Source organism: Lichenostomus cassidix, chromosome Z (genome assembly GCF_008360975.1).
Source record: "Lichenostomus cassidix isolate B80296 chromosome Z, HeHo_3.0, whole genome shotgun sequence".
In the NCBI taxonomy this organism is placed as follows: Eukaryota; Metazoa; Chordata; class Aves; order Passeriformes; family Meliphagidae; genus Lichenostomus; species Lichenostomus cassidix.
The window spans coordinates 10,965,919-10,993,697 of NC_139511.1; the positions used below are offsets into that span (position 1 = coordinate 10,965,919).

At 35.4% G+C, this 27,779-nt stretch overlaps 1 protein-coding gene across 7 annotated transcripts in view; it reads right to left on the reverse strand.

The window, feature by feature from the left end:
- The window catches only part of PAM (peptidylglycine alpha-amidating monooxygenase), a 121,087-nt gene that overhangs the window by 25,720 nt on the left and 67,588 nt on the right, over positions 1 to 27,779 (reverse strand). For 5 of the 7 annotated variants that reach the window (XM_085043215.1, XM_085043216.1, XM_085043212.1 and 2 more), the window contains exons 6-15: positions 26,976 to 27,061; positions 25,176 to 25,259; positions 16,687 to 16,735; positions 16,148 to 16,215; positions 14,463 to 14,543; positions 14,292 to 14,368; positions 13,909 to 14,012; positions 10,922 to 11,109; positions 10,192 to 10,263; positions 9,884 to 9,955 (exon numbers count right to left, since the gene is read on the reverse strand). In XM_085043215.1, coding sequence (XP_084899341.1) covers positions 9,884 to 9,955; positions 10,192 to 10,263; positions 10,922 to 11,109; positions 13,909 to 14,012; positions 14,292 to 14,368; positions 14,463 to 14,543; positions 16,148 to 16,215; positions 16,687 to 16,735; positions 25,176 to 25,259; positions 26,976 to 27,061 — 881 coding nt within the window. The remainder of the gene's footprint in view (positions 1 to 9,883; positions 9,956 to 10,191; positions 10,264 to 10,921; positions 11,110 to 13,908; positions 14,013 to 14,291; positions 14,369 to 14,462; positions 14,544 to 16,147; positions 16,216 to 16,686; positions 16,736 to 25,175; positions 25,260 to 26,975; positions 27,062 to 27,779) is intronic. The other 2 variants (XM_085043218.1, XM_085043214.1) reach the window with 1 other exon arrangement.

Here is a 27,779-nt window from a genome sequence, read left to right on the forward strand (position 1 = left end):
CTGGTATGCAAGTGTTGTCACAGTATAATTAACACAGCCTCTAAAATAGATACTGTTTGTTGATTCAAAAATTACAAAAAAAAAAAAAAGACAAAAAATTGTTTCGTTTACCTGTCTGATATTAGCTTCTTCAAAAGAAACCGTTACAAGATAGAGCAGAATAGAGGACAAGAAGAAAAGAGAGCAGGGGAATTTCATTAAAAACAAGGAAAGCCCAGGGAATAATTTTCAAGAAAGGATGCTTTCACAGAAAACTCCAGTGGTCTTTATGGAAACTATTAATCAGGGTTCAAGTCTAAGTAGGTTGATCAGTTTTGGTTTTCTCCTAGAACTGAGCTGACTGTAAGATATATGAGGAACCTTCAAACAGCGGAGTATAGAGTACGCCAGTTTGAGTACTACAGTCATTGTCAGTGGGTATAGATGTTTTCCAAGCTGAGTTTCTCCTGTTAGTGCTTTCATTGAGCAGGGGTTTTGTAACCACAGCAGTTATGAATACTTAGGAACTGTATGAATGTATGGAAAAGGGCATGCATCAGAGAATGGAAATGGTCAGAAGTGTAGCTGCCCTAAAACTGTGATCCTTTCCTTATGTATGTTTGAAAAAATGAGTATGGAATCACCACACCCAAAGACCAAAAATCATCCACGAAGTCTACAAATCTGACCAATATCTCCATACTTTTGGCACAAACACTAGGCTGAACTCTCCTGTCAATGTCTTGGCATCTCGACAAAACTCATTACAAGGCATGGAAGATGTGGAAGTGAAGGATTTAAGTCTTTTGATTACCCAATGTATGCAACTGTACCCTAAATTCCACACACTGAATGCACATCAAACTTTTATAAGCTTTGATTGTGATCTCCAGGCAGATTCCAATAATTTGTAAGAGATAATTTTAAGACGTAGTTCAGAATTCACTAGAGGTAATTACTAAAGAGCAGAGTAATGTTGATTCTGAGTAAAAGCTGTTCTGTGCAAAGCAATATCCAGCAAACATCAAAGCACAGTCTTGTGTTGCTGCTTTAGAGCTGACTTGTACCAGCTGGAACAGCTGAAGGATGTTGCTTGCCTGAAGTTACTCAGTGGGAAAGGAACATTTCTTGGTCTTGTTTGTGATGAGATAGCCTGGCCTTTAGAATGCCTGAGTATGACTGGATGAAGACATAGGTGAATCAACAACTTAGTGAAAAAGCTGATCTTAGTGAAACAGCTGAAGCCTAGCAGTGCAGTGTCTAGGGATGTACCTGATTTGGCCACTTTTGGAGAGGATACTTGTATCTCTTATGTGCAAGCTAACAGCACACTTCCCTCCACAAGAAAGATGACTGGCTACAAACACCTACAGTTTATTCTTTCTGGAAGAAGTGACAGCAGTCAAGACCAACATCTCCAGAATCAAACAATGCATAAGCATATTCCCATAAGTTTAAACTTCCTACGGTGGTTCTACACTATCAAAACTCTTCTACAGAACAATGTTTTGGTATACAGTCATACAAACAAATAAAATCATAACATTGGCAACTTCATTGCAAAACATGAGTTGAACCTCATATGATTTAATAAAAGGTCAGATTAAGGTTGGTAAAGCAGTTTATATATGTAATGTTTTTAGTCATATGGTTTAGTTTTAGGTAGTCCTCTGAGGACCAGGGAGTTGGTCTTAATGACCCTTATGGGTTTCATCTAACTCGAGATATTCCATGATTCTATGTCTAAAACCAGCCCTTTTTTTCCCAGCACTAGAGCCGAAGTTCCCCAATTTGAAGGGAGCAGTTGCTGTCCGTGGTCCTACACCAGCACACCATGGTGTTGTGGGAAGCACTAATTTGCAGTTTAGTTGAAGTATCTAGCCATGGTGCTGCAGGATCAAGCTAGACAGATCTCAAGTCCAGCCACAGTAAGCCTGTCCAGAGAGCCTGAATATGTACCTGTTAAGATACATAGGTGAAAACTCATTCTACTGCATTTTAGAAAAAAGGCAAGGCAGCATGGTGGTGTTGCAGAATTCTAATGTCCAGAATCTTTATTTTTGTCGTAATGCCTGTACAGTTTCACTGTGATGGTTCAGAGAGGCTCTCCAGTTGTCGCTGGCATTCCAGACTTCACATTCTTCCTTCCAAACTCATGTCTTGGTCTTATCATAACAGGACCAAGAAACAAGTTTCCACAGTCGACTTCGGGCTTCTCAAGAATTTCTGAATAAAAACAGCTGTATTCTGAGACTGCATTTTTCTGTCTTAGCAGGATGTGCTTCTATTTAGTGGGTTCATCTGACAGAAGTGGTCAGGGGTTCTGTCCCTTCCTAAGTACTGAAGGAAAGGTCAAATGCTATGGGTCCAACTATGACTCACTTCAGCCAAACTACTGCTCCTGATAAAGATATGGAAGTATCTGCAAGTATCACTTGCAAGACTGTGCAAATGTGAGTAAATCCCTCCCAAATACAGTGTTTTAAAATTCAAAGTTTTATTTCTTTTGGCTTCTAGATGAAGCTAGTAAGGTTTTATAAGACACATACATAAGATCACAGTGATGGTAGAAAAAAATGGGAGAAAGGCATGCAATGACATTAGATAAGTGAAAAAAATCTAATGCCCATTTCAAGTGATGTTTAGCACAGTTTGACACAATAGGCCAAACTTTCAAAATTTCTTCAAGTCTGTTATTATTTTTCATGCAAGTTGTGATTTAATCTGTTGCTTTGATGAAAGCATTGGAACAGTTCCTGAGCAGAGAAAAGTATTAAGGCTGTTTTCCTTTTGAAAGGATTTGAGGGGCTCGGAGGCATAGATATGAAGAAAGAAAAAGAGTTAAACTGCTCTACATCATCCTGGCCATCCTCACTGCCCTAAAGTGAAGTGCACTAACAGCATTGCCAAACTGACAAATTTGAACAACCAGGAATTGCATCTGCTCTCAAGGCATTTCTAAGCAGCTTACAGAGCTAAAAAAAGGACTGAAGGTAAAAAAAAAAAAAATTTGCTTTTTTCTTCTATGTCTCCATAACCCTCAGAAGGGCTTTTACTATTACCACAATGTAAATGCATTTTCTTTGTTTTTCATTCATCCTTTTTTTCCCTGCCAAAATACTTTAATGTAGAAATGTTTTGAGAACCCAAGCGTATCTTTTTTAAAATCACTAGGTTACAGGAGTTTGTAAATGAGAAAATGTAAAAGCTAATTGGAAGTATGAAGGAAGATGAAGAATCTTCACTGAATATTACATTTTGTTTTAGACATGTTCTCCATCAAAAAATCAAAACCTGATACCCAAACCCAAGGCTGCTTGCAGCTACCCAACTGCCCTGTTCTTTCCTTCTTACCAGTAAAAAGTTCCTGACAAGCACCAATGATTTTGTTACAATAAAATATATTTATTAGCTACTTCTAGATGAGTAGCAATAAACACGATAGTTTACTATAAAGCACTTCACTGTGCTCATTTGGATATAACACAGACATTTGAATCCCAGCACAGAATGCACCAGTTCCACCTCAAATTCCTGTTTCATGCTGTATATAGTTTGAAATACATTTAGTCTCATCAAATGATATGAGAATGTTTATTACAGAGGAGTTCTGCTACCTTCAATTTCTTTTTTTAAGCATAATTATGCTTTAAAAAAGAGCAAAATTATAAAAAAGGCAAACATTTTGCCAACAATATTAATATTAATATTAATATTAATATTAATATTTATATTTATATTTATATTTGTATTTATATTAGCTTGGTTTAGGTTTGTGATATGACTTAATAATTTCTCTGAACTTTTCACGTACCAATACACTTTCCATTTCTTCAGACATGTTAATAAGCACTTTTATATGTAAATTGGTAAGTAGCCTTTTAGAAAACACCCAGGAAATGTCCCCCTATAATTTTAAGAGGCAGACCATAAACCAAGGGTCAGACAGCGAAGACTGAAACATTCAATTTAAAATGGCTTCCTTCTATGCTTGTTATATTCTGTTCCTGCTTAGATATGCAACTTATACCAACTGCCTTTTTTTTTTTTTTCCCCTTTAATCTAATGCTCCTTTCTTTACTGGGCTGATGATGCTTTTGTAAAGATTATAAATAACGTCATCCTAATTAAATCAAAGGTTCATCTTTTATTTACGACTTTGAGCAGGATCACTGAGTGCTGAGAGAGCAAGCAAATCCTCTGTGATTCTGAATCTCCCTAATTATAATTCTCTGGTGGCATATATCACTCAGTATCTTCTAGTAGCATTTTCTTCCAAGGTTTAATTCAGTCACTTTTATCTTAGTTTTGTTTATCTTAGTCCCTATTTAAGGGACCTCATACAATCTCTGAGCAGTAAACATGCATCTGAAGCCTGACAACATCTAAAGATTTTCTTGTATGTCTGGCCTTAATCTAAAAATGTCTCAAACACTTCATTCTATGCATCCCACATTAATACTGGAACATGAATTTGTCTTCTGTTTCAAGCCTCTCCTAAGAATTTTTAACCACCTACCAAATCGAACTCCTCTCTTTTCTTACAGCCATACACAAACTAGCAAGGGTAAATTACTACAAATTTATTTTAGAAAGAAATGTAACCCATGCTGGCACAAAAATACATCAAGTCTTATTGGTTGATACTGCTTCCACAGCTTTGCCATGTAATATCACAAAAACACACTATTGAAAAACCAAAGACCTGCCTGCATGATGATTCATCATTCCTCTTCCTTTCAACACCTGTGACACAAGATATTGCAGGCCTCTCTTCACATTTCCCCCTCCCTTTTTTTTTTTTTTCCATTCTCTTATGGAAACAAAAGAGAGATGGGCAGAAAGTGCAGGGGTTGCATCTCCTTCTTTCACTTAAATCAATCAGAGATTTCTATCCTAGATGCAAAAACACCCTCATTCAACACATTTTTATTGTAACAGGCTTTTCTCAGAAATGCAGAACTTAACAGAAAATACACAACTCAGCACAGACGTTTCAGTTTCCTAACTCACAGATTCAGCTACCACCTAGCAAAATATTTACAACTGTCTAATGAATACCTTGTGCAAAATACTTATCTCCATGTGTCTGTGTGTGTGCAGTCATATGCAAACATACTATCCAACTGGAAATAATTAAAAGATGGGGTAGGCATCCAAAAGGTAACAAATAGCAGATTTATTTGTAACCTTTATTTGGACCCCATTTTGTACAGATTATGATGTTAAATTTTCTTGCAAAGAAACTTCCTCCTACAATCAATGGGTCTTCACAATATATGTATATTTAACTTTATTCAAAAATTCCCTCTCCAAGAACTCTTGAGCAAGTGTTTTAACTGAACAGAAAGACTTCTAACATTTTTATCCCACCATCTCTGTTTATGAAACACATACTTGCATTAAATTACTTCAGCCTGTCCTGTGAAATTAAGGTCCACAATTACTGTTACTTTGTTAGACATTACAGTCAGAATGGTCATTTAGCATCCATTCATTTTGGGCATACACGTAGAAACGTCTCAGAGTGTGAATTTACAGGGCACTTTGTACCACATTCCACCCCTTACATTCAAGGCACTTTTCCAGTCAGTATCAGCAGGAGCTGTGTATATGAAGACTTAGTTTCAGCTGTTTGCTTTGTATACCCTCAAAGACTGGGAAAACAGATCAGGACATCAGACTACCCAGATACCTGGAACCACTCTGCAACTCTGGTAATGGCCTAGAGAAAAACACACTGTAATCAGAGGGCATCAAATTGCCTTAGACTATGGAGCAACATTATTTTCTATATGTTTTTTACGATTTCTCTCAGTATGGACATTCCAATCTCTGAAACAGCAAGGTAGAAATGCAGTGAGGAATTTTCTATGCAACCTATCTCACCACTAGGACAGCAATTCTAATGACTGCAGGCATGAAGCTCACCTTTGTAAAAGCTAACATCTAAATGCTTGATTAAAACTGTAATATTATTTTAAATGTAGGGATAATGGTTTAATAATGTAGGTTTAATGGGATTTCAGTTAACACATTCAGCTGTGAAAAAGGGACCTCACATGAATTTATCTGGAACATTCCAAAGGAAAAATCTTAATTTCATTTATATTGAACTTTCCCATTTGAACTCCTGGAATAACTTAGTCTCATAGCAATCATGAAATAATGAGGGATAAGGGAAAAAAACCCCACTGTATTGGCTCTACCAAAACCACTGCTGGGAACAACTGCAACTTTGACTCACTTCAGATTCCACTACGAGAAGCAAAATTTCAGTATGACCTCCTATGTGCCCTAAGCCAGACAGAAGTAAAATTGTACCTTTTTAAGTGTCGTGGCAAACATAATACCAGAAGTACAGTGAAAATCTCAACTCTTTTCTCTCCCACATATGTGTGACATATAAATGTGTACACATACGCCCTTCTAGAAAAAACCCAAAATCTAGATTTTGGTTTATAAACTGCTAGTGATTTTTTGGCTCAAGCCAACCTTGAATCTAGCTTTACACCATTTAAACATAATTACCCATAATTATGTTTAATATATGTAATATATATTATAATAATATAAATATAATCAAATAATTGTATTATTTAATAGCAAAAATTTTTCCCCTTCTGCTTCTAAAAGTTTGTGATTATACCTAATATACACAAAGTGAGATATCAAATCATGAGCCAGTCAAAACATGAAATCCTGGACATCTGATTAACCATCACCCATCCTAGTCTTCCCTTGTTTTTAAGAAACTACTCCTGCAATTGTTAATATGCATGAGTTTCTAAAACTTTCAGGTACACCATCAGCAAACTTTCTCAGTAGTAAAGGCTGCTTCACTGCTTGCACACCAAAACAAACTTGAACTATACTACACTGTTGTATGCCACAGCAAAGCGATGAACAAGCAGAACAAAACACATTTAGGCCTTTTTTCAACAGGCAAAGACATATGGCAGAGATGGTAAATGCTAACAAACACATGTTTTTTGGTCTATTGTATCTATTGTGTACAATTTAATCAAACTTTGATTGATGAACAAAAATTAGGTGCACTTAATATTTTACCAGGGATTTGATGCTTCAGCAGGGACAAGAAACTTTCCAATACACCATATGTCTAAATCAATTGCATTTCTTACAATAATTCACTTCCTATGAACAGTTTATCTTTACCAAACAGTGACACTGCTGTTTCAGAATCAATATAATGAGGTCAGTCGATTAAGACAAGTTCAGTTAAATTTTAACACAGCCGAGATTTGGCTTTGTGCTGTTGCAGAATGCTGGTTCACTTTGTGATGGCCGTTGCTTATTTCAATATATTTGCACTGTTTATTAATGTGCCTCTGATGAGTAAAGATGATGAAATTGAAAATTTATTGTAAAAGCAATGATAACTCCTGGGGGTACCAATATAATAAACACCCTGTGTGAGACAGGAGGTACATCTATGCTCAGGCAAACATGTGATACACAGGTTATTTGTAGGCAGATACTTTCACCTGGCAGACTTTTTTGATTTACCTCTTTTGAGGCAAGTGCTTCAATCCAAGAGTACTGACATAAAAATAATCTCTTTGACAATGCCCCTAACATCCAGATTAGTAAGCTCCTCCACAGCAGCACAACAATTTAACAACTATTTCAGTTTCAGTGAAGTAATGGTGGTTATTTCAGTTGCCTGAAATGAAGAAGGGGAAAAGCAGCTGCTAAAATGCAATAAATCACAGAGTAAGAAACCCATACAAGGTAAAACACAGAATTATTGGAAAATTGTTGAAATGCTTTCTGCAGAGCAAATCAAAGGCTGAATTTACCAAGCAAGAGCTCAGCATGAACAGAAACAATCAAAGACTCAGTTTTGGTATATCTGTGTTTTGTAGATAAGGTTATCATACAGAGAATGCATGCCAGACCATAAAGGGAAAGACTTATATCCTTTACCTTCACGAAAATATGTACTTATATAATGACCTTAACCTCAGTGGATGTATGCATGTGCTTCTGTGTAGCTCAGAAGCCCACTGCCTCCTCCCCCTAAACTGCAGAATTTTCCTTCCATTAAGGTCTTGTTCAAATTTGGTTGATAATGACTAACACACTAGAGTTACTTGGGAAGATGGATGAACTGTCAACACCATTGCTTAAAACTGATTTGGCCCATAAAACTGGATCACAATTTCTATGTAATTTTCACAGGCACATTTTAGTAGACCATTTTCAGCCCCTGGTTTTACCAGTTTATCTTATCAGATGCTCATCTACTTGAAGAACCAAAATCCACTTTTGAAACCAGCCACTTAACTTTCCTTCTTTGGAGACAAAAATAAAACCAAACCTGATCTGCTTTTGCCTGTTGCTTTTTTTGCTTACTCAGACATAATTCAACTGAAATTAGAGCTGTATCAGTATAAAATTGAATACAGACTCCAGTGAATGATGGGAGAATTTATCTTAAGCTAACAGTTAACAGCACAAAAGGAAATTCACAGCAACGACTATGTTTTGGTATTTCACATCATGAACCCAAATAATTTCAAATGGACCACACAATTCTGTTTGTTTCCGTAGAAACACATTAGCTGGGGATGTATACTAAGTAGTGGTCTCAGCAAACCAGACTGCATTGCAGAGCTGTCTTCAAAATACATTTCAAAGACAAATGAAAAAGTCTTTAACAGCAGGACTTTTTTCAACAGTTTTTTCCAAACACTAATGAATTCAATAAAATACACACATAACAAGGACCTTGACCAAATGCTAATGCACTTATTGGTTACATAAGGGTAAAGCAGATTGTCAGCATAAATTTTGATGTAACTTTGTAAGCAGATATAGCTTATTCTGCTCTAAAACAAGCTTAAAAATTTGAATTGTTTTTCTTTCTTAAAAATACATCTTTAATTGACTAAGATAAATATCAGATATGACATTGTAAATATTGCATCTAATAGTTCAAGGTTCTTTCATTTGAGATGGTTTCACACTCTAGAAGCTAGTTTTTATGTAACTAAAACTTAATAATTTGAGTTAACTCTAAAATTGGCAGAGTACATACAAAAGCTAACTCCTTAGGGAGATGTTATAAAAAATTCTAAACACTGGCCAAATCTCTGCTCTTCTTAAAAGCAAAAGGAAATTTGCTTTAATTTAGTCCTTGAACCTCAATATCGTTCAATGAAAACTAGATGAAATTGTAGGTGATAAGGTCTTCCCCTTAGTCTCAAGGAAAATCTTGACACTGAGGCAATATATATCCTACAGTATATGACTCACAAGAACTTCTAAGTAGAGTCTTAAGATATCTCTTAAACATAAATAATATTCTGAGTATATCTAAAAGCTTTATAGCAGTCATGGATTTTTTCCCTCCAGCTAAGTACTGCATACATTTTTGTGTGAGTTGTAATACACAGATGCACGTATACTCAAATATAGTGAAAAATAACACAGTATTACACAGCTGCACTCAACCTGCTGCATGTACAGAAAATATTGGAGCACAAGAACATTATTCCTTAATACACACATAGTAATACAAACTGAGAAATCAATGAAGTAACAGAAGAGTTAATAGCAAACAGTTACATATAGAATACATGCATGTACAAATAAATCACAACCTTCGTTAGCAAATTAAATAAAGAATAGGAAAACCTAATGAGATTAAAATGCACTAATAACTAAATGTTACCAACAAGGCTAGAGATCAGTGGTAAAGTAATTATTTTTATTATTTCTTATATAGCATGCAACCCTATTAGCTTTACAGAACATTGCAAATTGCATCAAATAAACAGATTAAAAACTTTGTAATTCATTAAAAAGCAGGATATAATTTATCAATATTTTACATTAGTGAGTCCTTTACTTGACACAGAAATAAACAAGTACCTACCCTGATCCAAAATCTCTGCCTCTTCTTTTTTGGCCTGCTGCAGCAAGTAACTTGTATCACTATCCTTGGTTTCTGAAAAACAGATTTAGGATATGATGTTAACCTTTGAATGTGAATGGAACTGAGTATCTCCTTACTGTGGAAAAATGCTCTACGGAAAAGAACATCTGGCATTCTTATATATAAATAGTCGTTGTATCAAACAACACAGCAGTAAAACGACTGGAATTAAAAAAATGTATTTTGAAGATGGAAGTAGAAATAAACAAAGAAATAAAATATGTACATAGAAATAAGCAAGTGCATACCCTGATCCAAAATCTCTTCCTCCTCTTTTTTGGCCTGCTGCAGCATAGAACTTGTATCACTATCCTTGGTTTCTGAAAAATGGGTTTAGGGTACGACATTAATGTCTGCATGTGAAAGGAACTACCTCCCTCACCAGTAAAAAGTGCCCTTCTGAAAGGAATACTTGTTATTTTTATCATAGTAGTCATACCACACAATCCAACAGTAAAAAAGCAGAATAAAATACTAAGACTTGTACTTGCTATACAGACATACTGTCAGATCACTTCTGGATAATACTGTTGCTGCAACTTATATGCCTACTACTGTTCAATGCATATATTTGACTCCTTCCATAATGAGGCGGTGGGATCTGGAAAACTATGGCAATGTTATGATTCAATTTTGTAGGAAATAGACAGAAGATAAAGTAAACATTAAACTGTTAACATAAAGTTCAGCATAGAAAAAGAGGCCAATCTTTAGGCTTTAGGGCACACAGGTCACATAGCTGTAAAAATTTGTTGGAAACTGGAAGACAACATTAGAAAGAAACAGACAAAAGACTATGGCAGACATTTCCACCAAAACCAACAGTAGAATCCCATGATGGTTTATTAATTACCGATTTGAATTTTATGCAGAACTGCACTGCCACTATATGAAAATTTTGCATATCACAACAACATACAGAAATACATCAGAGGGCATCAGATGACTTGAATAAAATGGATTACAAGTATTTTTCACCTCCATGATGTCCATGCATCATCTTCAGCACATCAGACTTGACTGGAATAGGAATATTTGCCTCCGGTGGAATATTTCTGAACATTTCAGGGTTTGCATTCTGTGTGCAGGTCATGTAAGAGACAGCATGCTTGGCTTCCATATAGTACATAATGTAGAAGTTACACATTTCATCATTGGCAGTACCCCTACACAACAAAGAAAAGATGTGGCACTTAGGAAAAAAATTAGCTGAATAGCTGTTATTTAATTCATCCTACTTGTTTAATAGGACACTAAAATATTGCAATCAAATGTTTAGATGTCCTAAACTGAAACATGCAATATCTTAATTGCAGTGACTATCAGAAGTTTCTTTTGGTTTTTACTGGAGAAAATCAGTTTGCACAAAATCCCCCTGTACCTCAGAAATTCCTAACAATTTGGCTTTTATTTTACAGAAAATTGCATCACCTATTTAAACTGCTCTTTCTTTTCATTTTTCCAGGACACTACACCCAGTTTCCACTGTGTTATCAACTGTTCACATGCTCTGATGAAATATTACAGAGCTGTATAATTCATTTTGTTACTATTTACTTACTTCCCTACAAATCTTGGACAAATGTAATTTGAAATTGTTGTAAATAACATAAATGTTCCAGTCACTATTTGTTATGACAAACATTCCCTCTTCTACCATTCAAGTGCATTCATTTATTGTCCAATCACACTGGTTACAATACAGCAAAACTTACTTTCATTACATATTAAGACAGCGTAAGTATCTCTTAAATAGCAGCACTGTCTTAAATAGTAGCACTGTCATTTTGAGAATAACTTGTGTAAGCTTCTGTAAAAAAATCATGAGCGCAAGAGAAATGATTAAACACTAGGAAAATTCAGCTCTTTGATAAATGTTGTGCATGTACTTGAAACAGAAGTGGCTCTTCTGTACTGCCACATAATCCCATCTTCAATAGAAAAACCAGCTATTTTTTTCTGAAAAATATTACTTTATGAAGCAGAGTATATATGACTTCTTTACAACCATAGCGTGTTTCTTTCTCTATAAGTTATATAGGTTATAAGCCATATAGGTTAGTATATTTTGTTTAGAGCTGCAATCCTGACAATGAATAAGCTAGGACTTTTCTCTAGAAGTTCACAAAATACAAGGGTTTACATCAAGATTTTTTAATTAGCTTCCACAATTTAACAGTGAGCCTACACTAATAAAAAAAATACAGAAGCGGTCTATCAGCTGTTTGCTTAAGACATCAGTGCTGACTTTTCCAGCAGCATCCTGCAGCATTCTTTTATTCACCATAGCAACAATAACGACACAAGCCAGAGAGGAGAGAGGGAAACATGGGAGAAGAGACTGTTTCAAAAGGGAATTGGTTGTTTGTCCATGCGTTGAAAGTTTAGCATCCCTTGTAGACCACAAAAATGAGACTCTGACTGGGCAAGCTCTGCTTAAGCTTTTAGAAAGCATTAACTTCACTGTTGGACCTCCAATGTCCATCACTGTAATTGTTAACTCTTTAAAACTCCAATAGAAAACGGGATGTGGAAACCACACACACTGTGGTTGACCTGACATGCTACTGTGTCTAAGTATTTGTTGTGGTTTCATTTCAGCTGGCAGTTCAGCGCTGCCACTCACTGATGGCACTCCTGCCCTCCCCACAGTGCAACAAAGCAAAACTTGTGGTAAAATATTATAATACTAAATAGTAATAAATAAATAATAGTAATACTAAGAATAATTATGAGAATATTAATAAACAATATGGCATGATTTATACAATACACATTATATTATAGTGTAAATAAATTACAATAAAATAATAAAATAAATAAAATAATAATAGTAATTACTGTAATGAAAAAGACAGAGAGTTTCCCCACTGAAAGCATACTAGTAAATTGAAAGACAATACCATAATTGTCCTGACACTTTGTAAGGATTATTCAACAAACAGGAACTACTTTGGGTAAAATTACAAAAATGTGACAAACATTTTGAACTTATGCATAAAGGTCAGCAGTTAAGGTTTTAGATATATGTTTTTAGTGTCATGACATCTGTTAAAACCTCTTCTCAATTCATTTTTTTTCAGCTGTTACTCATCACTATTTTAACTACCCACTGAAAGGAGAGAAATCCATGTTGAATCCTTAATCCTCCACTGAGATGCAATCTTAGGGTGCTCAGCGCACTAAAGATCTCTTTCCTTGGAATGCTGCAACACACACTCTCAGAATGAAAAGATTTCCACAGATTATCTTTGTATCTCTACATATGTGTTAAATTACAGTTCAAAGAACCAGAGCCACCTAAGATAATATTAATATTGTATCTATTTTTACAGCTGTGTTCGTCCACTTGATTTTACGTGGCTGAATCTGTCAGCTGCCGCTGAATAGCATCAGTGACTAACACAGTTCAGATTTTCCTATTTATTATTATTAGTAATTTCTGGTTTGATTGTTTTTCATAAAAGCCTGTACATTTTTATACTGGAAAAAGTTAACTGCTGTATTAGTCCGGATTTTTTAAGGCTAGATTTTCCAATAGGTCAAAATATCAGGATTCGATAAGCTTTTATAAATTTTCTTTCTGAAAGAATGTAGAGAATTGTGAAGATTTATTATTTCACTATAAATAGCCAATAATGTCACCAGATTAAAAAATACATGTTCTAGAATTGATATTCCGAATCCTTCTCTAAGTGCAGATCAGCCCAACATCTCAGTAAGTTGTTTTGCAGCACAGCTTCACTTCAGAAGTGTTCTGAACACTTCAGCAAAATGAATATTCACATAAGTAACGGCAATGAATGTTATGTAGAGTTTAATCTTATGTAGAGCAGACAGCATATCAAAACATTCTGGCAGAAATTATTTCTTAGAATTACCTTGGAAGAATACATGAAACAAAACCATTTTTACATTTAACCAATACCCTGGAAAAAAACAGTTAGGAAATGGAGCAAATTTACCCTATACGTGTCTCTGTAGTTCTGCCTTCCCCACTGAACACACATCTGGCTGCTAGGATATCATCATAGCTAATGTCTACCGGATATTCCACAGGATAAAATGCCTGAAAGAGAGGATGATTCACCACAATCAGTGAAAGTGATTCATATTCTCTGTGTCAATAGACGCTGATGAGGATGCTGATACATATCTGAAATTACTTTTGCATCATAATCCAATTGTAATAACACTTGGCAGCATTCACTTCCAGGAGCAAAACCAGCACACAGCCAGTGAAAACACCATGACACAAATCTGTGGACTCGTGATTTCCCATTCAGCATCTCAGTTTGAAACAAAGATAATTAAAAGTTACATTTTGAACTAAAAGAACCCAACCAACCTGTGGTAGTTGCGGACTCTGTCTACCAATCAATGTCCATTGACCATTTCTCACTCTGTATCCACTCACTACTTTACCTACAAGATATCAATATGCATGAGAATTGAGACATACTTTAAAAATATGTTACATTTTTCTGTTGGGTATTTGACATGTCTATGTTATTCTTACCTAGTCTGTGTGTATGAACTCTGTAGGCAAAAAGGTGCATCGGAAACCTTTTGTAATGGCAGGCAATGTCTGCATCAACCACTGTGAAAATATGACAGCAATAAACAATGACAAACAGATCATTTATCAGAGGAAAGTTAAATTACTGTACTTCATTCAGTGTGGTTTACAGAAAGTATACCTACACAAGACAACAGATGATTTCAAAAGAAAATAGATTGTATCTTGTATTTCTGCAGTGTCTATCTTAAAACATCTGCAAAGAAAAACTAATAAAATATAGTATGGGTCACTTAAAAATTACTGACTCTGCTGATGTACATATAAAATCTTCCTGGCTAAAAGCTGAAAGTACTTTTTCCAGTGTACAGTACAGCTATTTAACAAAATTAAGTAATACACTTGCTTACAGACTATGTTGAGGGATGCTTAAAATAAACATAGCCATAGTAAATGGTCTACTCAGCAGAAAATTAAAATAAATTGATATAATTCTAAGCTGATACAATTTACAATGAAGTCTTGATTACAAAGGCCCAGACCTAATTTAGGGTTAGACAGAGATTCTGTCAGAGAAGTGCTGTACAGTATTTACAGGGTAGTACTTGTGTTAGGTGCTGTAACAGTACCTAAGGACAAGCCTACAGAAAAATCCTGATGCCTTTCTGATAGATACCTCCACGTTTCCTGTTTTAACAAATTTCATGCTCCACTTAAGAGCTATAAATTTGATTGAATATGAGAAGGCAGTTATCAGCAGCCACAGAACTGTTTGTTTGCCCTTTTCCTTCATCCTTCCAGTTGAAAAATTAAATTCCTACCTTGATCAAATATTTTTTGGGGTAGTGGGAGATTAATTTGGTATGTTCTCATATTGGAGAGAAAAATATTTTTAGTTTCAATTCGCATTTAAAAATATTTCAAGTTTCTGAATTCACTTAACAGTTGCAGTCAGCTGAGCATTTGATCACCTCATCCTATTTAGGCAGCTAACTGTGAATGGGACAAATGGTGCTCTTGGTTATATACTTTATACTTTAAAATTCTGGTACAGCAGACTAACACCAGTGTCCAACTTCCTTAAAACAGAACATTTCAAGCTAGTCAGAAGAAAGGATAGGGCAGTTTCTAAGCTGAGTTTCAGATAAAATTCAGGATTCTGAATAGAAACTGTTTTGAAACTTTATATTACAATGTGATTTTTTAGCATTTTGACCTTTTAACTAACTAGGAACATAGGAATACAATTCTTAAATAGCAGTTTCTTACCGGTAGAAATGAATTTATTAAAACTGAAGTCTCAATAGAATCACAAATATCATAAATGACAAATGCAGATGGAGAAGAGTCCAAAACAATTTATGGCTTTTTAGAGGGGAGAGGAGGAATTAGAAAATAGGTAAGGCATTTTTTGTAAAATATTAAGATGAAAATAAATCAAAGAAATACACATTATTATTTGTATAATATTGTGTTTCTACAGCATTGATTGCCTTTACTGATGTAGTCATAGGGAAATATGATACAATCTTAAACACAACTATCTCTTTCATCATTTGTTCGATCAAATAATTAATTTGTCCATCTACATATCAGCAAGCCTCTGCCAATTTTTTTCCACAATAAACAATAAAAACAGATGAGATGCTGAAATTATATAATCACTTTGTAGAATGATGACTCACCTTTCTCACCCGGTGGTATGACCGTGTTCACAGACATCATAAGATACATTCCAGCAATCAAAGGCTGCCTGCAAAGCAAAATCCAAGCTCTGGTAAAGAATTCCTCTGTAAAACTCAACTGCAAGCAACATGATATGCAATACCATTTGACACCACTGATTTCTGAACATTGGATTACACCTGAAACAGCTCTATTGAGAAAGAAGCAGTTTCACAGCAGTTCCCCTCTCCCTCCTGTTTTTGCTATATTTTCTAAAGCATTTTCTGCAAAGTACTGAAATAGGACAGAGTGATCATCTGCATAATTGCTGTTCTCATCCCAGATTTCTAAATACGAAGCTCTTAAACTGGATTAACTCAGTACTCATAGCGCTGCTGTGTCAAGTTTCTTGGCAGAAAATTTTTGCCAACACATGACATGACTTCAAAATTCTGAATATTGTGAACTATATATTATTTTTATTTCACATGTTTTCAAAGGAATCCATGCCTTCTGTTCCAATGCTAAAAAACAGGTAAGCATTTTTATAGATACTCACTTCTGATGTGTCAGATGTAAAGTTACACCAGAGCAGTCCTTGTGTTTATCTGTACAAATTGTGAAAGAATTTAATTATTAGCAACTGAACTCCTGCAAATTATTACATATTAATAAGATTTTTCTGCTGTGTAAAAAATACCGGAAGACAGAACAAGTTTTAATCTTACTGTGTGCAGTAAAAATATTATACTCTGGAAATACTACTCAAATTTGCAAAACCTGAGCATCTCAGTACTGTATTTGTAGCAATCCTAATCCAGAGAAAAACTTAGGTGTATGAAAACTATTGTACTGGGAAATCTTTATGAACTAGCACCTGGGAAATAAAACAGCATCATGTTTACACTAGCAGAAAAAGTTGTTTTGCTTCAAACAAAGTTGATAGTTACTCAATTATAGTTGGTGATCTGTGAGTTCAATACTTGTTCGTTTTTAAGAAAATCTCTTTTTTGTATATGTTTACACCAATAATAGCTGTAGTTAGAAAACTGATCTAACTCCAAAGCATGTAAACAGAACATTCTTAAAAAATATCCTCCAACAGTTTATGCTTCAGGTAAGAAAGAGCAGAAAGAGTAGCTACGGATCTGGTGACAAGTGGCAACTTCTGAGAGTTTTTCCTCCCATCAATAGCCAGATTCCAAACTGAAAAAGTAGTGCATTTGAACAGAATAAAGGACAATGTCTAGAGTGGGACAACACAGAGACACTTGACAGATTAAAAAGTATCAGTTAAATTTTTCAAACATTAGCTATTTCAGTCACATCACATCTTGCTGTTAAGGGATAATAATCAGTTTGCTTTTCACCATCACTGATAGTAGAATTTACTAGAATTTATTTTCAGCATGTTCAGAAAATGTAGATATGTGAATTAACATATGTTAATATAATTCTTTAAGTGAGACAGTTTCTAACACAATGTCACTGAGTTCTCATAATGCTCATGACCATGGCAACTGCAAATTCTTAGTTACTCCAGCTCTGTGCATCCCAATAAACATTTTTGGATTTAAAAATCTGAATCAGTGTACCACAGTTCTACCTTTACAAATAGCAACAAAAAAGGAAAGTCTTCACTGCACACAGGAAAGAAAGAACAGCAGCTCTTTCATCAAGACTACCTACGAATGCTGTTGCATTAAGTTCCATTCCAGAACACACACTAGTTTTCAATCACAGACAAAAAATGTTTTTTTCCAAATGGCCAAATCAAGAATCCAAAAGCATCAAAAACGCTAAGCTATTTGGACAAAAGAAGGGGAACAGTAGGAAAACATTCAAGAAAAGAGAAATTAAATGGTTTGTCAATGGTTTTAGAAAAAGTTCAAGATATGCTTATACTGCTCATCCTCTTCCCTGCAGGAAGCTTCACTTACAATCTCAGTACCTCAGAGTTTGCTACAAAGATCTTTGTAATGTCTCTTTTGCCCCATCCTCCTAATTGCAAACTAAATTTTTGTTATTTATATAACACAGGAGATGCTGCAGAACTCAGTTTTTGTAAGTTACATCAATGGAAACTGGAAAATGCTTGCTTCCTCTCAGAACATTATTACTTAGAGTAATAAAATTGAAAAACTTAAAATGCGATCAGTCATTTTGTGTCTCTCAGTTTTGGAATTTAGTTGAAAACACCACCATTCTGTCTTTTGAACACTGCTGCAAAATTATCCCCAAATTATCAAGCCAATTTCATATTTGAAAAATTTAACTCTTACTATATTATAGTGTCTTTTTTAAAAGTAGCACCATAGGAGGACAGAAAAAAACTCCAATACATTTAAGTTTGGCAATATTAAAGTATTTTGACATGATTTGAATTTTCAGAACATATAAAATATTTTATTCAGCATTTTCACCTAAATATTAGAGCAATTTGAAAATGAACTGAAGATAGTTAGAAAGGTATAATTGCTCCTAGATAAGGCCACCATCTAAATCAGTATCAGGAGAAGCACAGGTGAACTTCTGGCACAAGTATCTGACCTGCAGTGCTGTGTTAAGAGTAAAATAATGATGTATACATTAGTGTAGAACTTTCAGGAATTCCTACAGTGCTTTATAATTCTGTTTGTAGTTATATTTAGCAATAAGTGAGCTAAATGTTTTTTCTAAAAACTGCAGAGATGCTGGAAATGATGTTTCCCTGCTTGTCCTTCCTTCAGTTCACCTCCCTGAAACACTCAAAACTCTGAACCCTTCACCCACGAGTGCTGACTGCAGTGAGGTCATACTACTTCCCTGTGCAAATGCTTTTCAAGCTTCACTGTCTGACCTAAGCCTGTCCAGCTTATCGAACTGCTTTGATTTCCTTGTTCCAGCTATTCAGTAAATATGCCCTGCTCTGGGACAAAGAAGCTACTAGTTACTATTTGCCATATGACAAAGACCTGAAAATGCATTTTTATATGCTTCAGAAAAAGGTTCAAATGAAAGCAAATTGTCTATGCAGAGTTTCCAATTGAAATTAATCCAGAAGTTGTGCTTGTGACTGCCTTTTGTGTTGTGTGCAAACACAACACAATCATATTAAATATTCCCTGCTTTTATTTACCCATGTCAAGCAAAGCCAACAGTGCATGTCAAACTGGCTTCAGATTTTAAGTATATAATTTTTTTTTAAATTGTGCATGTCAACACTGAAATGGTCATTCCAAGTTTAACTGCCAAGAAATGTTTAAACTAGTCAAAAAGAATCAACCTACACTATCCCTGTTTATAACATTTTCTAGGAGAAATATCTCAAATACTAGAAAATACTCAACAGGTTTTCAAATGAAATACTCACACCTGAAGTGAAGGCAAATTACCCTGAAGAGAAACACACTCCTCCTGGTAAGCTGATTTTGCTGATTTCTGATGCGAGTCTGACAGGCTTTCTGCTTAATCTGTCTATCCAGATCTACAATACTGAACTCTTTAATTACGTGTATGATAATCTGCCACAGACATTGAGACTTCCAGGACTTCCTAGATGCTTAAAAACATAAAGTTTTTTACACATAAAACCAAACATTCTTCAAAACCTATTTTCTTTGCACTCTGAGTACGCAGATGATAAATTATTGAGCACTCTGCTCAAACTATTTATTCAGCTTCTTCATTGCTCTATTTCTAGTATTTCATAGGAACAGTATAGCACTCATACATGGTGACTAGAATACATATAAGCTTTCACTGTAACAGAGTGATACTTTATATGAAGCTTCAAACTCCTTGTTATTTCAAAGTCAGCTCTTGATTTGTACCGGAATCTCCAGATACAGTTTTGGAATTGGCTTTGCCTCATTAAGGACAAAAAATAGCCTCAAAGGTGAGCAAAGCCTCTGAGCAAGGCAATTCAGAAGCTAATGCCCATGGGGAAGTAACTTGGTACAACTTATATTTAAAAAGCAAACACATGCAGCACAAAAATGAACTTGAAGCCCTGGTAAAGAATGAGACAAATTCAGTACACTGCACTCAATATTGGTATCTAATATTTGACATGAAAACTAGCTCAATTTCCTTCTTTCATGTAAGTGAAGATGCTTGCACTTGCTCATCTGTTCACTCATCCAACATCAATTCAGTAAAATTCTTTTTAAAAGTCTAGTACGAAATCTGGAATGAACCTCTACCTTTTTCCAATTTGTGAAAAACAAAATGCAAATACAGACTCCCCAATGACATTTTCACACCTTTACTTTCCAAATAGAAAGGAGACAAACAATAGTTGATCCTGGTTCAAAATCATTTTTTTAACAGATGAAGATCTCATAAAGGTCCCAGATGACTGATTTGCTAAAAGGATATAATAATATATCATAGCCATGAATCTCAGTGAATAACTTTATTCAAGATGCTAGCATATTCAAGAGACAATAAAAGAGAAGCACACTGAATCTAATGTTCAAAATAAGGCTAGAGCTCAAATGACAATGTACAACTCACCTTCTTAGGAGGCAACAGGTATTTTTAAGCTAGCTTGGTGGCCAAAACTAACTCCTCTCCCCGCTAAATAAAAAACCAAGACATAAGTCAACAACTAGGAACCCTACATCCCACCCAGAAATGCAGGTATACCTATGTTATTCTATGCAACGTGGGTAACATAATTCTTGCAGGGAATGATAGCAGGGAGAAATAAATCTATTCTCAGTGAGAAGTTGGGGGTTAAAAGAAGAAGCTGAGAATGCTGTATTATTCATTGTGCAAGAAAACTGAGAGAACAAGAAAGAGAATGAAAAAAAAGCCAAAGCTGAATAGAGATCCAAGAATTCCCTTAAGTTTGCTCCAAACATACTGACAAGAAATTACAAATTGCTTCAAACAATGCAACAGTGGCACACATAGAAATGACAGAATTTGAATACCCTCCATAAAGAACAGCTGAAAGATATTATCATTGATAACATCTAATGACTTTGATTCTTGGAGATAATAATTACATTCTCACATGTGCTGGAAAAGGCTAAGATAATAGTATGGCAAATTAGAAACACCAGTCTTTGTTACATGAAGGGAAGGAAAAACAAAACATTCTAAGGATAAAAAAAAACCCCACATTTTTTAAAATTCAGATTCAAAGGTGCTTCCACAGAAGAATAAATCAAGAACAAGGTGACAACTGCATTGTACATCCCTACAGCCCAAAGATGATTGGGTTCCTTTACAGACCTAAAGACGGCTAGATTTACTTTAATTTGAATCTGAACTCCAAACACTTATGAATAGGTAACAAGGCAGACAAATTTCTGACAACTTTTTACTTGTTACAGAACTGTACCTACTATTAGCCGTAACTCCAAAATAATTTTTGCTTTTGCAACATATAAAGCAAAGAAAGTAAAACAGAGAAATTCAGATTTTTCTGAGATGGCTCTTTACAGATTTTTTGTAGAATGTATTTTTAGTTCTCCAGCTCATTTTTAACATGTTTATTTTAGACAAGGTACAGCAAGTTTTATTTTGTTATCTGAGCATAAAGTGCATACCTAAATATGAATTCTTAGCTCAGGATTAGAGGTAAGAAGGGATGGAAACCAGAACTAATTTAATACCTGGTTAATGAAATGAAAAAATATTCTTTTTAGAAAGAACTGAAAACTTTTTAGAAAGAACTATGGCATTTTTCCCCACAAAACTGATACGTACTAGAATTGGGTGCTAATACAGTAATAATTACTACACCAGGTCAAATATTTTGTATTTGTAATTACTTGTAAGTCAGAATAGTAAACTCTGAACAACGCTTTGGAATCTTTTGATGTACTACTGAAAGCATAACAAGTTAACTGAGCACATTTCATTCATCCTCTGTTCTGAGTTGCAGCAAGTGCATATGCTCACATACGAACTTCGGTGACTGTAATCGTATGCTTTGATGAGCTGGTTTGATGGCTATCAACAGACATCTCATTACAAGAAAAATCCCTTCTGGTTATTCCTGAAATTTAAAAATACTTGTGAAACTAGTTGATGATTATGCACTGAATATCTTTGAACACTACTAACAAGGTTTAGGACATTTTATTAACTTTAAATTATACTTTACTGAAATTTTTACAGGTAGGCGACACTAAAAATATTTTTTCACGCAAATGGTAGAAAAGGTAGATTATTTTTTACTTCAGAAATATGATCACAGACTATCAAGTAAAAGGCACTGAAAAATGGAGGACATTCTGTCACACCATATAACTGCTGAAACAGTACACGACACTAGTATTATCTCCTACATTATAATCCTATGAGTCCACACTTCCTAAACTTCTGTCATTTTTGTAGTCTCACATCTATGGCATTTCTAAGTCCTGCACAGCTATTCTAGGCAAAAAATAAGGAAGTCTACTGCAGAAAATGTACTGGGGTTATAAAAATTACATTTTAATTTCAGGTGATAATTTCTTTCACTGCAGTTTCTGTAGACATGTAAGTGGGTTTTTTGCGTAGAAGCTTTGGCTAACAAGTCAAATTACTAATAAAAATTTCCAAACACATTCTCAACTGATGTGCAATGAAGGTTACTGATCTCATTTGTTTTCTTTTTTTAATAACTACGTAGATTCATATACTATACATAAGAGTGAAAATGAACAGTGAGAACTCTCACTGTCCCCAAGCAATAATGAAGATCAGGCTGTCAATGAATATGCTCTCTTTAGAGGTTTGCAACTTTAATTATTCAGGATTTTAGCAGCCAAAGAATCCCATGGGTTGTAAGGGTCCATCTGAACTCTCAAGAAAATCAATTCTTTCCGCTTCAGCAGTGCACATTTGCAAATATGCTCCATTCAAACAGTGTTGTTATACTCAATTTATTCCTTCCCCCTCCTCCTCTACCAATATTGCCATTAAGTTACATCATATATTCATGTCCTGATAGAAACCATACCTTCAGTGTCAGACAGTGCTGTTTAGATTTCTAGCTAAGTATTGCCCAATCCTTGCCCGAGATGTATAGAGAAGAGGCTGCATGGCACTGGGAAGCTGCGTCTACCTGATAACTTCTCTGGTCAAAACCAAGTACAGTCTATGGATCATTTATCATACCACAGAAGGAAAGAGAGGCCACAGACATAGTTCAATCTGTTGTTGTAATGCATATTCCTCTCTTAATTTTTTTGTTCTTATTCAGCTTTCTCTTCATTCAAGTCTGACGTTTTCATTATCACTTAGCCCACAAGGATTTTCACATTCTTGTTTAAATCCTACAGAAGTTATGTATCACAGATGAGTTCCATGGGAATGACAACCCACAGGTTTTTTGCTCTTGATGACCACAGAGGCCATAGCCCAAAAACCCTACACAGGATGTGATTTACAGAGTAAAAGCAAGAATACTAGCACTTCAAAGGTGTCTGAACAAGGCATTTCAGGATTAAAGAACACAACACAAAATATAAACAAACAAATAAATAAATAAATAAAATAATGCCCAAAAATCACAGATCACCAATATGTCAATGCGCATTAATGAAATTCAAATTTTGCAAATCCCAGCTCATAACATTCGGCCTGAATGAGCAGTGAGGTGGATTGAACAATGGCTGAATGGGCGTCTAGTTGAAGGATGGCAACTAGTGATATAGCCCAGGAACTGATATTGGCTCCAGTCCTGTTCAACATCTTCATTAATGACCTGAATGATGGGCCAGGTGCACCCTCAGCAAGTTTGCAGATGATACTGAACTGGGAGAAGTGACTGATCCAGCAGACAGTTGTGCTGCCATGCACAGGGACCTGGACAGGCTGAATAGAGGGGGCTGGCAGGAACCTCATGAAGAACAAGGGGAAGTGCCAAGTTCTGCATATGGGGAGGCACAACCCCAGGCACCAACAGTCTGGGACATAGTGTGGCTGCAAAAGACCTGGGTGTCCTCATGGACTGCAGGCTGAGCATGAGCCAGCCATGTGCCCTGGCTGCAAAAAAGGCAAAAAGTATTCTGGGCTGCATCAGCCAAAGCAAGGCCAGGAGGTCAGTAAAGGGGATCCCTCCCCTCTGCTCAGCACTGGTGAGGCCGCAGCTGGAGTGCTGTGTCCACTGCTGAGCTCCCCAGTGTGAGAAAGTCATGAAGAGTGTCCAGCAAAGGGCCACAAAGATTATGAAGGGACTGGAGCATCTCTCCAATGAGGAAAGGCTGAGAGATCTGGAACGGTTCAGCCTGAAGGATCTGGAGGGAAGGTGCAAAGAAGAGGGAGCTGGGCTCTTCTCAGTGGTGCCCAGTGACCAGACCAGAGGTGACAGGCACACAGTGAAACACAGCAGGCTCCTGCTGAACATCAGGAAACACTTTTACACTGTGTGGGTGATGGAGCACTGGCACAGGTTGCCCTGTGGTGTTTCTGCCCTTGAAGACACCTGGACATGGGCCTGGGCAACAGGTTGTAGATGGTCCTACTTGGGCAGGGAGGGCATGGACCCAACGACCAGTGGTTTGTTTCAACCTCAACCATTACATGATTCTGTGAAACACTCAATGACAAGAATAAGCATATAGCTATGCTTGAAATGACTGTTTCATCTAAAAAAAACACCCAAAAAACCAAATCACACAAATAAACAAAAGACAGTCTCCATGAGTTATATTTTTTCCTAATACTAATACTATGACTGTCCAGTGAATACAATCTGTTCACAATCTATTCAAGTAAAATGAGAGGTTAAGGATGTCCACAGCTATTTCCTCCAACTTTATTAAAGACAACACTGAATTTTATATGGAAAACCCAAATTTATCCCTGAATTTAAAATTATTAATCTGCTTCTTGATTACTTCAAGTCACTTGCTCTACATTTTTTAAAGAAAAAAACTGTGCTCACCTCTCAAATATTTACAGAGATAACTCAAGTTTATAAAGTCAAGTTAATATACAAACTGTATTAGAAATAGGCCCATTGATCTTTCCGAACGGCATTAACAGAAGAATTATTCTCTACGAGTATGTATTTTTGATACTGTAGCTGATAAAACTTACAGAACAAATTTCCAAAATGCATACCTCTAAATGCACTAATATCTCCATAGTGTACCTGGAGAACAAAGTATCTGCTACCCGTTTCTCCTCCAACTCTGAATCCAACACCTAAGAGAGGGAAAAGGTATTGTTTTCAGAAACAAAATATCAGATTAGTCACCATCACTATTCATATTAAAAATACAAATCACCTTAATGGCTAAGAGTGAAGGGGTAGAAAATTTCAGAAATCACTAAAGGAAAAGTTTGTTCTGAAATCCAGGAAAACCACCAGGACATGATCCTAAATAGACTAAGAAGCTAGGGCCATAACTTAATTATTATTCAATAGATATCTGCATTATGCAGACTCAAAGAACATTAATTCAGATTTTAAAATAATTTAAAGTGAAAATGAAGTTTTGTCATCCATGTAGGATTTAGCAGAACTTTTCTTTCTCAAAGAACCTCTGCATGATACAAACTGATTAACACTAACTTACCATGAAGACATTGAGAATGTCAAGAGAAAAAGATCTGGAATAAAATATCTTTAGGTTTAAATTAATACTATATGCAGAAAAAATATCTTGAGGAAATTATGCTTCTATGTTACTTGATGAGAGAAGGAAGCACAGGTACAAAACACAATAAAGAACTCTGAAATAATTTGAAATCATGAAATTGCAAATTATCACCATCACCGAAAGGTATTTCTCTAAACCCATTCTACAATGAACACTCTGCAAAAGATGTAGAGAAAGCAATTTCTTTGTATTTGGTCAGAGAATCTTATAGTAACAGGCAAAGCCAACTTATAAATGGGACTGCAGCCTCTCTGTGTGCAAATGAGGCACCATTACGAATACTCCCTACAAACACTGTATTTTTGCACAGCTTACCAACAAGAAAAGTGTTACTAGCTGGAGTTTAACAGCAAAGCTTCCACGCAATTCTCCAAGTACAAGACTTCTATAGAATCCTCCATGTAATAATTTTTTTAATTTGACATTCTGATAACCAATTTAAGTAACATTCACGTTGATAAGTGTGCAAAATGGACTATTAAAATAAATATTTTCATGATACTGTGCACTGCTCCTGGCTGTGAAAATGGGCAGTAAAACATGAAACAAAAAATACTTAGAAATCAAGGTGTTTTCAGATTGAGGCTATCCAGATGGTGGATATTGCTATGACCCTTAATGGTTATTACAAAGAAGAACTTCTCCCAGTTTTCCAGACATAGCACTCCAAGTAGCTTAAAACATTTTGATTTAGTTCAGCAGAGTTTTCTATCATACAAGAAAATGGGTATACAAGCACATTGCTCAACTGTATCAAAGTAGTAAAAAATGAAAAATACATTAAATTGTCAATGTATACTTTATATAGAAAAAATTCAATGTTTAGATTGAACTTCTTAGTGCTTTCCCAAAGAAACAAAAATATTTTAATGTAGTTTGTGTGCTACTGAAAGATACATAAATAGCAATCTTCTAGTAACATATAGCAGGAAATGCAAGACTAATGCTGTATAAAAATAAACATTATATTATGATAGTTATCTCTCCCTCAGCCTTTTTTTCTCCTACAGAAACCAAAAACGTTCTAGGAAACAGAATGACAAAACCCCACAATTTGCATTAGCTATCATATTACCATATTGGTATCAGCTACCATAATACATTTCATAGTCAATGAGGTTGATGTTTGTACCATTTCTATCAATTACACCTAATGTAAATATTATAGGATGTTCACAGATATGCCAGGTGCTCACTTCCATGCCCTCTTTTTCCCCCTGCCCCTGTACACAAGAAATCCATATTAAAGGCACAATACCTTTGGGCAGCCTTGTGGGTGGAGCATTTCTTGCCCAAGCATACAAAATGTTAGATTTATCTTTGCATGTTCCTTCATCACAGTCCCTAAAAATACGCAGAAAGAAAAGGGAATATTACTTCTAAAATGTTGAAATCAGAAAATAGCAGGTGAATTACATGCCAAACTACTAATTTTAAGATATATGAAGATGTTTTTGAATATATGTTGATTTAACACAGTTCTTCTAACGCAGATTGCTTTCACAGATATTGGTCAATGTTCTGCCTTCTTTTATTTCCCTCCCTTTGCTTTAAGACAGTGCTAGACACTTCTGATGGGCTCTGACAGCCAGTGATGGAAAAAAATGAAGGAACCTTTCATGGTAATGAACTGCATGAAAATCTGTAACATTATTAATTCAAGTGATACAAAATGACAGTGGCTGCCACATTTATACAGAGGGACAGCAATCATGCATAAAGCAGAGAAAAAACCCCACAAGACATCAAAGCTTTAATGTAAAATTGGTTATTTAAAACTCATTTAAAAACCATTGTCAAAAGAAGTGACAGGAAGCTATATAGCAACCCACAGATAGGAGGCACTCATGCTCTTCCCTGTACTTAATACAAGCTCACTATTTCAAGTTGATTTTTATTCTACTGTGCAATTCCTTATTTTTCATAAATAGAAAAAAAAAGCAAAACAAAAACCCAAGGGAAAACTAAGAAAAAAGAAGAGTTTGCCAAGTAACAGGCCACAAAAAGGTCACAAATATTTACAGTAACCGAGAGGTTGAGTTGTCCCTAGCCTCTGCAGCTA